Raw genomic sequence first — 11,806 nt, 5'->3', positions numbered from 1 at the left:
TCCAAAGTCTCGGGTATATAACGACATGAAATATACCCTGAACTGCTTAACAAGTTGTTACATTAATGAAACATTACACAAAAAGACCCATTTTAATATATCATACAGTTTGAACAAGTATCGCATAATATATCATCAACGATAAGTATATATCGATATATTGATACATCCATATATCCAATATGTTTAACATCCCTAATAACTATTAAAGTCGCAAACCGTTGCTGTTGATTCTCCGCCTGTGCGCTCTCGTGTGCGAAAACCATTAAAGCAATTATCGGTACGGCCGCAGATAGCGTGAAAGCCCATTGACCAATTACTCACAAGTGCACGTGCATAAGTTGTATTCCATTTCCCGAACACCAGAGTTGTGACTGTGCAGAATTATTACACGTTCTATATATACATACATCCATATGTACATATTTACTGTACTCACAGCGTGCACCACCCCCTCTCTGCAGAAGCGCAGGAATTTTTGCGCGTGGCCTGGCTATCGGAGAAGTTTACAATTTCTGCAGATAACTTTGCATGCTGCGCATTTCCTTGGCACATAAGTTGTCTGCTTTGTTCCCGTGCCGCACCCCCACACGGCCTCTAGAAAACTGCATATACATATCATTGAATTGTGTATGGAAAAAGTGTAGCGATATAACGATATAAACTTTTGCTTGCAGCCACTTCAGTGTTGGAGTCAGAGCCGCACCTCCTGCGGCCACTCAGGCAGTGAAACAGCAGACCAACAGCAGCAGCAGCGTCAATTACCAAGCAGGCATCACAGCTTCGGTAAGTTCTACCTACTACCTACTCAGAGTAAAATCAGAACAATGCAGAAGCAGAAGCAGCAACAGCCAGAGAAAAGTAAACGTGTACATGCCTGTCGCGGGCCCTTTTGGGTCACCGAACTGGGCGGCGGGTGTGCACTTCCCACTCCCTTTCCGCCCAGGTAGACGTCCCTCGGCACGTATTCGCGCTCGATATTTGCATTTTGACAATTGATGTAATCCCTGGGGAGTGCCTTTCAACCTGCCTCTGATGTTCTTCTGTCTGTGTCTAGGACTTGTTATTCCTGAATTTATCGCATGTGTGTGCTTCCCCTGGCTGCATAACCGGTTGCTAGTCATTATGATATGGGAAGAAGCACGACATGGATTAATCATTTGTTTATCCGTTTCTTCTCTGACTCACTGCCGCTTGTTGTTCTTGAAGAAAATCTCTCTCTGTCTCTCCATGTACTTTGTTGAATTAAATGCATGTTGAAATTGTGGACAATATAATTCGATTTAAAAGGCCATGCTCCACACCGTCCTCCACCCTGCATATTTACTGAGAAGTCGGTTGGAGAAAACCCAAGAGAGAGAGAGCGGGAGGGAGAAAAATCAATACGTGTTAATAGAATTCTGTGGCAAGTAAATTAAAACAAGCTCATGCATCATGCAGCCTGAATTATTCAGTTGATTTTGTGCATTTTGGGTGTTAAATATTTGATTAGCATTACATACACTTGATTTGTGGTCTAAACATATTGACTGCAGCCGAAATAAACAGCAAAAGTGGGTTATGTTTGCCATAAAGTCGACTTAATTTACGACTGCAGCCACGAATGTGGGTTAGCGTAGGTCCAGATAAGGCTACTTCCCCACACCCTCACACCCGACCAAACACCACAGCGCAAAAAGAGAGCGGGCAGGGGCACGATCTAATCTTGGAAGCAGACAGAGCAAGGCAATTGTGGCTTAGAATCTATATAGATATGAGCCTTAATACGAGTACGAGTGGGAGGGATTCTCTATTTGAAATTGGATTTATTTTCCATTTATTGGCAATGCAAAATGTGGCTATATATAGAGCTGGACACATGTACCAAACAATGCAATTTCCCTACTGTTTAGTTCTGTATTTGTCACAGGTGCTCGTGGTCTCTGCTGCCCTTTGGGGTGGTGCAGGTAACGCACTCCACAGCCACTCCCACGCAGCAAAGTTTTCGATGCCCACGGGGGCCTGTAGGCAGAAGCAGGTTAATCGCTGGAGAAAAAATGGGTTGCTTTTTTCTCTCTTTTAGCTTCCTCTTTTTCAGGCCCTTTATTTCTGGTTTGTGGGTCAACTGCTGCCGTGCAATTTCTGACATTAAAATAATTACTTGATTGCTTTTATTTGTTATACAGTAACGGGGTGGAGTTGCGCTGAAGTAATTTCCCAAGAAAAATTCATAAATAACGAGCAATATAGTGCAATTATAGCCCTATCTGTAGCACCCATATGTTCCCATGCTTCCCAGATATCGTTTACACTATCCGATTAGCTTATCGGCCTGCGGTTTCTGTACTTTTTGGTGTTTGAGTGATTGCAGACTGGACAGCGAGCAGTCAGTCGCGCTGTTTCCACCGCTGTTCGCTCTAATCAAGCAGCATGAAAAATTCTCTTATCGTTCGACAGCAAAGGCCCTGTGGGAGGCGCCGCCACCAACCAAAAGCCATACCCAAAAGTAGATCAATGCTGGAGAGTAGATATGTAAAAGCCACTGGAAATTGTACTTTGAATCAGTAGCGGATTGTGAGCTGCATTTTGAATTGATTTTAATTGAGTTTCGTAGGCCACGCATGTCACGTGCTGTCTAGATGTACGATAAATACATACATACATATGGAAATATATATAGAAAATCATAGACATACGCATCGATTTTCTATGTAGCCAGTATAGAAACATCCTTGAGGCAAGACAGCAAACAAATCAATGCCGGAAATTATCAGTTTTGATATGTAGAACAAATCACGTATTCCCCCTATGCGACCCAAGGCCATATCCAATGTCAAAGTCAAATTTAATTTAAATTACTAGACTTAGGCGTGAGTTACGGGGGCGTGTAGAGTGTCAAAATCTCTCTTTATTTCGGCAGTGACGTAACATTACCGCTTTAAGTGATCAAATATATTAAGTTGTAGCATATAGCGTTGATTTCATCAATGGCTTAACCATAATTTAAGCGACTTGTCTACCTGTTTCATGCCAAACACGTTCGCTTGTTCGCTCGTTTGACCATTGCCAAGGCACGCTGCTGAAGAGCTCAGCAGAGCTTAACTGAGCGGAGCCACACAGTCCGCCTATCAGTGATTCCCAGTGACATATTTTAAGCCATCGCTCGGTTGTCCATTCGGTTGGCTTGGCCTGTCCCGGCCCGGCGCTATCTCCTTGGGCACACACCAGGTACCACGGGGCGGTGGCAGTGCCGTCCGTGAACGCTGCACATGCCCGAGTCACAGGCAGGCAGTAATTTGTATGCAGTATTTAATCAAGTGTGAACGAACGAGGTTTCCTCCCGCTTGAGGTTCCTTATAATATTACAGACTCGACTCACGACACACGAACAGCTGTAAGTAAGTTCTGTTTCGCAGTGGACACTATATACTTTTTGTTTCGTTGTAAGTTTCGGAATAATATTTACTAGAATATTGTTGTTTTTACGGAATTACAAGTGCTTACTTGCCAAGGCGCATACGATACGATACGTTTTCATCCGTGTTAACAGCGACATATATACGAGTGTGTTTCAGGGATTTACTTGTTGTTATAAATACCCTTTAAACGTGAAGTGTGAAGTGAAACTAATCAAAAGTGTGTACAAAATGAAACATATCCAACATGGAGATAGCCATGGCCATCTGTCTGTTTCTACGGTGACAAGTCTCTTAGTGGGGCAGATCATGCGGTCAAAGTGTTTCAAATCTATATATAGAACCTTCTTTAAGGGTGTATAATCTTCGGTGCATCATAGCAATCTTCCTTTCTCGTAATTTCTATGGTTCCGATCCCCTTTGTTTCAATACAAATTATGAATAGTACTCTGACTGTTGTTTATTTGCTTCGGATATAAATTTCCAACATTGTAAACAAGAAAAACGTTGTATCCATGCAATGACTCTACCCAGTCCCCTCCCCACCACCCACCCTCCTAGATAAGCATTGTCGTCGTGTGCCTGTGGCCCTGTCTCTGGCACTTGTGTGTCTGTGTTTGCCTTTTGCGCACAGGCTTCCAAATCAGAGAATAATCACAAAGAGCTTATCGCTTATCATTGGTGTTTATCTAGCATAATAGCTTCCCTTTCCCTATCCCGGACATGTAAATTGCAGCAGAGGATGGTCCGTCGAAAGATAACGGTACCCAAAGTACGCATTTATCGGCGAAACCCCTTCCACTCCTGTGCGCACGGTACCCAAATGTACCCAAATAGCCAAAGAAGGGGGTGAAAGCGAGAGAACAGATAGATAAAAATCAAATTGCAAAAAAAACCTCTCGCTCTCTTTTCTCCTCTCTCTCTCCATTGTCTTTTTCATATTGTCATACAAAAGTACGCATCTATTGGCGAGAACCCCTTCCGCTGTCGCTCCTCTGCGCACGACACCCACTAGCGCTCACGTAGGGGGTGGGGTAAGACCGTGAAAGCAGGAGAATATGTATGTTGATAAAAATCCAAATGCAAAAAGAAACAACAAAAAGAAAACCTTTTATTTTTGGCGTCTCGTGTGCCGATCAAAAGAGCGGGAAGAGTGAGATAAGAAGAACGCCATAGGAGATTGTGTAATCAGTTTGTGTTGGCTTTTACTTTTAGTCAGAGATCTAAGAATGACAATGAAGATAGTGCAAATATCCCCCCTGGATCCCCATCGTAGAGGAACAGGTATAGGTGTACATGTGTTCTTGACATCCGCTTTAGTGTGTGCTACCCGTACTTCCCCATTTGACAAGTGGGTTGCTTAGCCAACGATTGGGTTTTGTGTGCTTTCTGGGTGCTGAATTTCATTTGGAATTTCAAATTGTTTTTCTTACCCAGAACAGACCCCCACTTTTTGTTTGCCTCCCTTACCTCTCCATCTCCACAGTTGTTTGCTTCCCTGTCCATATGCTTACAGTGTTTCTTCCCCTTCTCTGATTTCCCCTTTGTTTGTTGGACGCCCCTGGCAACGGGTCTGGGCAATAGTGTCGCCTTTCCTTAGATGCCAACGATCCACTTGCATACAAAATTGATTCGCTTGCCACGTCTACACTTCATTTACAAACTCCACTTCAAACCACAGACTAAAGCAGAGGTGTGCTTCCGTAAAATGCAGTTATTTGCGTGAGTTTTTGGTACATTATCAATCTCCCCTAGATGGAGGTGGAGCTATCCATTCAAGCGTGGAACAAAGCCAAGCCCCCGCATACCAATACGGAACGGATAGGGGCTATCGGGCTGCTTCTATCTTTTGAATTCAATTAAATTCCGCTCTAAAATACGGGGCTGGCCTGGCGGAAGGGCAAGGCTAAAACTTTCCACCCATTGAACGAACAAAAGGCTAAATGGAAAACAGTTTGAGAACAACAGCAAATGGGAAAACAATTGCAAAGTGAAAAACTCAATTTGTTGGAAATTTGTTTGGGTGCCTACGTGCCTGGAAAAAGCGGATTTTCCAAGGCAGCGGTTGGTTGAATGAACTTCAGATAAGTTTGGGGGGAAAATTGATTTATATTGATATTAATATGGGCTCTGTTCTCTTTTGCAGCTTCTCCAAGATGGCCAAGTACTCGGGCAAGAAGTGCCGCCTGCTCTCCATGATGTGGCTGACGGCGTTCTTTTTCTTCGTTGAAATCATCGTTGGATATGTGACAAACTCCATGGCTTTGGTGGCCGACAGCTTTCATATGTTGGGTGACATTGCCGCTTTGGTTATATCATTTCTGTCTGTGAAGGTAAGTGCCTCCCCTAAGACCCTCGCATTGATAGCGCACCGCTCTAATATCTCATTCTCAATCGACAGATGTCACCGAAAAAATGGTCGAAGAACACATTTGGCTGGGCCCGTGCCGAGGTTCTGGGTGCTTTGGTCAATGCCGTGTTTCTGGTGGCGCTCTGCTTCAGCATCACCATTGAGGCATGCAAGCGGTGAGTGTAATTCGGATTGGGAACTGGGATTGAGAGTAATTACCCATCAAAGTCCACGCCCCAGTGGCTCTGAATCGATCTGATCCGATCGCATGGGATCGATCAAAGTTGATCTGTGAGCGGAGCATTAAGCCATAAAGCTCGTCGACGTGATTTGATTACATTTTCTGAAAGTATCTTAATTTTATTCGTGTGTGAGTTAATATTTCGTGTTAATGCCAACTGCCAATGTGTGGGTTTGGGTTTTTATTGAATTTACATTCCGCGTGCATATTTTACGAGGTGAAGCAGATACCCTTTAGATTGAGCGTACGACAGCTATGGCTTGCAGGATAATTTCTTACTGCCATCGCTCACTTTCATGCTCGACACGCAAAAGCGATTGTGCTAAAGAAAATGCTCGAGAATCTATGTTTAAATCCTTTTCTTTCCTTTATCAGATTCATTGAAATGGAGGAAATCCATCAGCCCAAGCTCTTGGTTATTGTTGGAGTGCTGGGACTAATCGTAAATGTGATTGGACTGTGTCTGCTATACGGTAAGATATATGCATTTACATCCACGCCATTTTCTAACAGAATTTACCTTTTACAGAGCATGGCGGACACCATGGACACTCGCATGGCGGCGGTCTTACTCGCAATCACAGTCGCCTCACCGAATTGGCCAACATAGACGAGGGCGAGGGCGATGATGAGCAGAATGATTATGCCTACGAGAAGCAAAAGGAGAAGAAACAAATTAAGAAATCAAGCCATGGCCACAGCCATGATCCCGGCTCCATGAACATGCGAGGCGCCTTCTTGCACGTACTCAGCGATGCCCTGGGCAGCGTCATTGTGGTCATAAGTGCTGTTGTGGTGTGGACAACTAAATGGGAGTACCGCTACTACATGGATCCCGCTCTCTCGATTGTGCTCGTGGTGCTCATTCTGCACTCGGTGTGGCCTTTGTTGCGTGAATCAGCCTTGATTTTGCTGCAGACTGTGCCCACGCACATCCAGGTGGATGCCATACAGAAGCGTCTGCTGGAAAAGGTTGATGGGGTGCTGGCAGTGCACGAGTTTCATGTGTGGCAGCTGGCAGGCGATCGCATCATTGCCTCTGCACATATACGGTAAGTTTCGGCAGGAAATATCATTCATAATCGACTTAATTAATGATTAATCTTCCCCTTTGAAGCTGCCGCAATCTGTCGGAATACATGAAAATTGCCGAAAAGGTCAAGGAGTTCTTCCACAATGAGGGCATACATTCCACTACCATTCAGCCAGAGTTTAGCGAAATCGAGGCCTGCAACATGTCCGACGGTACCTCCAGCATCAACATGAGCGGCTCCGATTGCTGTGCCCTCGACTGTCCCACCACCGATGAGGGCTGTGTCAAGGCCACTTGTTGCCAAAATAACAATAAATTGGTAAGCGAAAGGCAAAGTTCTGTCATGTCTACAGCATACTCAGGTTTGAATTTCCTTTCAGAACCAACTGCCTTCACCCACCAATTCGCCTTATCTGTGTCGTCAGCGGAATGCAGCGCGTCAGGCTGGCGATGTGGAGGCTGGCTCCCTGCTGGATGCGGCAACGTCCAGTGGGAACCAAGGGGCTGCTGTCGGGGAAGTTAGCGACTCCCTTGCCATCACGGCAACATCAACGCCAAAGAGCGAATTAGTCTGACAACATCCAAAGCAAGCGCAACAACAGCAGCAGCAGCCACAGCCACAGCCACAGCAACCGCAACATGTAGTACACTTTGCCACGACCAAGCCAACAGCAACAGCAAAAGCAACAAAATCAGCCACAAAAGCAACAGCAACAGCAGCAGCAGCAACAAAAGCAGAAACATCATCAATACGTGATATAATGTACGAGCCAACAAGCGCCAACAACAAAGTAGAAGTGGCTTCCAGCAGTGGGTGTGGCAGTGTCGATGGGAACAATCTGTCGTCGGTGACCTCACAGCGTCGACGAGAGCTTCAGTTGCGCGCCGAACAGCAGTTTGAGGAGCAGGTGACGGTGACACCTCTGAGAAGCCGCAACGGCGATGAGGTTGCCCTTTAATTTGAAGCCCTAGCTGTTTAGTTAGTTAGTGAGGGGGAGACTGGTGCTGCCATTCGGTGCAGTATTTTAGTGTGTTTCAAGTGTTTTTGTATCCATTGTTTGTTCTTAGTAGAATTTTAGGGATAAATGAACGAGAGAGAGGAGAGAGAGAGTATAGCGTATATTGATAGATGATGGATGGGTGCAATGCAGGCTGATGATTGTTTGCTAGTTTAATTGAAAAATGAAAACACAATTGAATGGGAATGGGGCAGTGAAAGTGTTTGTGGAAGTGCGTGTGTGTGTGATGCTGCTTTTTATGGGGACATGTTTTGTTTCATTCATTTTACAATATAAAGAGCATACAATACTATATAGAATATTTTAATAACTAATCGAGGAGTGTAGTTAATTCACAACAATCTAGTAAGTTTAAGTTTAAACAAGTAAACGTGAGCCCAACCAAACCAGAGAAATACACATATGTACTACAGATACAGTTTTTTACATTTTGAAAAGTTTATACCGTCGCAAAAGAAGTGAATTATTGTATTCAATATAGTTATATATAGAATATAGTATATATATCTATTTATGGCTTAGTGAATGACTAAAAGACAGTTGTACTGTCTGTACGCGCACATCGTATGCACTCCGCATATTGTTAGGGATTCGTTAGTTAGGCTTAGTCTGTGTGTGTCTCTTATTCTTAGTAGTTGTAATGCTAATTGTAAAAAGAGTTTTTACCGCAAACCAAGAGAAACTAGTTTCTATTTAATTTTAATCGTATCGAAACTTTATAATGAATATACATCATGTATTATTTTATGATCTGCATTCACTCGCCACTCGCAAGTGTGTATATGTTTGTAAATAAACGTCAAACATAATCGATCAACTGATCAAATTTGAGTAACTTTTATACAAAGAGGGGACATCCGGAATTGCTCACTAATTGGAGGCATATGAAAATAAATAGTCGAGTCCACTCTGGGATCCCCCCAGCAATAAAGATAAAAACTTTGTTACATTGGGAACAATTGTGGCCACCATGGGGCAAGCACATCAACAAAATTGAAGATATATTTCTTTTAAAATGCATGCAAGTATTTACAAATTAATTTACAACAAAATAACAAGAATGGGATATGATTATGAATACTTTTGAAATGAAAATGCATGCAAGAAGTGTAAGAAAGAAAATATGTACAAATAAATTACAGAATGTCAATGACTAGTGCTCCCCGACATCGCCGCCACCATGATCGGTTGGTTGTAGCTGCTGTGAGAAGCGAAGCTGTCGCTATAAGTTCTCATCGAGATTCTCGTCGGTGTTCTCCTCCACAATGGCCTCGTCCCAGGGTCCGTGGATGTTGAACTTGTGTTTCTGCTGCCTCACGAATATGAATGGACACACAAAGTTAATGAATAGCGTGGTGCACGCGTAGAGACAGAGCACCGGCCGCGATATACAGTAGAGAGCTCCGCAGCAGATCACAAAGATGGGGATCATGAAAAGGGCATTCCAGTTGGCCTCCGTGATGATAGGATACAGGACAAAGAAGATGGCAGCTTCGACGAGCAGCACAAATGCATGGTACGATGTGGAGAGGCGCGAGGCCAGGCAGATGGATCCAAATATGGCCGCATTCAGCGATATGGCTTTGGAGACCACGGCCACGTCCAGGCCATAGTTGGTGAATATCAAGTTGGCCAGCAGGACGAAGAATGTCATGGTATAGATGGTATCCGTGCTGATGGCCTGTGTCAGGGTGTGCAGCATCGGCGAGAACAGGTAACCAAAGAGGACGACCGTCACCAGGGTCTTTGAATCTTCTCCCAGTAGCGGCATGCTTAGACTCCTACCGCGATAGCAAAGATAGCCAAGTCCTGTGATCGCACAGCTTGGCAGGAGTATGGTGGTGGGCGAGACGCTATCACTGAGCATCATCTGGTAGAGTATCAGGAATCCAGCTATGCAGGAGATCTGATTGTTCAGCACCGTAATGCCGGCTATGGCCTCTCTGTAGGTGTAGATTCGCACATGGAGATTGGTGCGCAGATCTTTGAGGAAGCTGGCATCGGTATAGTTGTCTGGGTACTCGCGGTTCGAATAGAGGTTCTTCACCCACGGCTTTCGTTTCTCCTGCGTTTTTTTTGACATTTTTGAACATGGAAATTGTTTACATTTATTCGCATTCCTGTGTGACCATAGTATGGAAAAAACAATAGAAAACATAATACCGAAAATACCGGTTTAATCTTAAAACGTGACTGTCGATTGCTTGGGACCCAGGCCAGGCCCATTTTGCTTATACTTTATTTTATAAACAATCCAACAAAACAGAGTCCTTAAAGTTAGCTAATATTCTAGAAGATTGATTCATTTATCTGACGTAATTATGTTCTAGGTGCTTTGGGTAATTGCTGGCTAGTAATAATAAATAGAATTTCAAATTAATGGAACTGATTTCCGATCAACAAAAAATAACGATAACCCATTGTCGCCCAGTGGATATTTACCACACGAAAATAGTAAAACTTGACCAGTTTTAGTGCAGTTCAAGTGAAAAATATAGTGGAAGTCTCGTTTGTAGGGGAAGTGAAAGCATGAATCTACAATATCTACAGGCTGCATTTAAAAACATTATTATTATACGCGGATCAGATGTTGTTCACCTGAATAAATGGTTGTTTTCGAAAGGTGGGTTAAGTGGGTTAAGCCGAACTTCAAGAATCATACAATTCCGGGACCGTGGGATCGAACCAACCGCGCGAGCAACTAAAGAAATCCGTACAAATTAAATTAAAAGTGGCTAATCGAAAGCTATATTACTACAATCATAAACAATTGCCCGAGCCGCCTGATTTTACGTAAGATATTCCACCAACGTACTGGAGGGTGTGCTCTTGTTGTTTTTGTTTGGACTGCTGCTAGAATTTTGCATCGAAGAAAACACTCGCACACACATACCACCTGTTTGTTTATAACCACCACACAGACAGACGGACAGATAGGACAGAGGAGCGGAGCCCGTGGAGCCACAAATAGTTGGGGAATTGCGAGTGTGCGCCCCCATGAGTAGTAATCGCATCGTAGTTTTCCGCAGTCGCCCCCGACAGTCGTCCAGTCGCGTGTCGCACACATTCGATCATTTATTTATGGCTTCAAATGCGCAGCTCGGAAAAATCATTTTGATAACCGCAATCGCCGTGCTCTTCTACTATTTCTTTTGGGTGGCGGTGCTGCCGTTTATGCTCATCGATGAAGGTGAGTACGAATTGCGAATCGTTCTGTTCCGCTCCGCTCCGAGCGGAAGCAACGACAAACAGCAGCTGCTCCGCTGATTATACACACATTTTTTTTATTAAATAATCCCCGCACGGTTCGCGGGCGGCTTTGTGCAGTAATTAAAGTAACGCTCTTTAAATTGGTCAGTTATTACTACTACTATATGCTATGTACAATGCATTCATATAAGCAGAAGTAAATGGTAGATGCTAATGCGTAAATGATTTAAACTGTTACCTGAAATGTGAATGACGCTGTCTAGGGTTTTAGCCTTTTTCAAGGTCACACCTCTAACACACATTCTCACTCTCTTACTCACTCGCGCTCCTCTCTCTATCTCTCTTTGTCCACAGGCAATCCCATACGGCTGTTCTTTCCGCCTCTAAAGTACGCCTTCATAGTGCCGAGTATATTCGGGGTCATCTTCCTCGGCGGCATTGCCGCGTTCTCCTTCTACCACATTTGGAGCCTAAAGGTGAAGCGTGATTAGAACAGCACCAGCAGCAGCGAGCCGTAAAGGTTATCACTTGGAGCCAGCGGCTACGATTAAGCTGAGA

The 11,806-nt window shown here is 44.0% G+C and overlaps 3 protein-coding genes across 3 annotated transcripts; 2 read left to right on the top strand and 1 right to left on the bottom strand.

Annotated features, from left to right (window-relative positions):
* Window positions 1-167: 167 nt before the first annotated feature.
* On the top strand, window positions 168-8,859 carry LOC117589198 (zinc/cadmium resistance protein). The gene is given in 8 exon segments (XM_034280926.1): window positions 168-280; window positions 678-786; window positions 5,542-5,728; window positions 5,797-5,921; window positions 6,362-6,459; window positions 6,516-7,038; window positions 7,104-7,338; window positions 7,400-8,859. Coding segments are annotated over 6 exon segments (1,737 nt in total). The 5' UTR covers window positions 168-280; window positions 678-786; window positions 5,542-5,551; the 3' UTR covers window positions 7,979-8,859.
* A 123-nt stretch (window positions 8,860-8,982) lies between these two features.
* LOC117589203 (phosphatidylinositol N-acetylglucosaminyltransferase subunit C) lies at window positions 8,983-10,179 on the bottom strand. The gene has a single exon (XM_034280938.1). The coding sequence runs from the start codon at window positions 10,119-10,121 to the stop codon at window positions 9,261-9,263; it is 861 nt and encodes a 286-aa protein (XP_034136829.1). The 5' UTR covers window positions 10,122-10,179; the 3' UTR covers window positions 8,983-9,260.
* A 645-nt stretch (window positions 10,180-10,824) lies between these two features.
* LOC117589402 (dolichol-phosphate mannose synthase subunit 2) lies at window positions 10,825-11,773 on the top strand. Its single transcript, XM_034281324.1, has 2 exons — window positions 10,825-11,228; window positions 11,603-11,773. Exons 1-2 carry the CDS (start codon window positions 11,036-11,038, stop codon window positions 11,737-11,739), a joined length of 330 nt encoding a protein of 109 aa, XP_034137215.1. The 5' UTR covers window positions 10,825-11,035; the 3' UTR covers window positions 11,740-11,773.
* The last annotated feature ends 33 nt before the right edge of the window (window positions 11,774-11,806 follow it).

The sequence above is a fragment of the Drosophila guanche genome, unplaced genomic scaffold (genome assembly GCF_900245975.1).
Source record: "Drosophila guanche unplaced genomic scaffold, DGUA_6, whole genome shotgun sequence".
Taxonomy (NCBI): domain Eukaryota; kingdom Metazoa; phylum Arthropoda; class Insecta; order Diptera; family Drosophilidae; genus Drosophila; species Drosophila guanche.
This window is presented reverse-complemented; position numbering and strand designations above follow the sequence as displayed.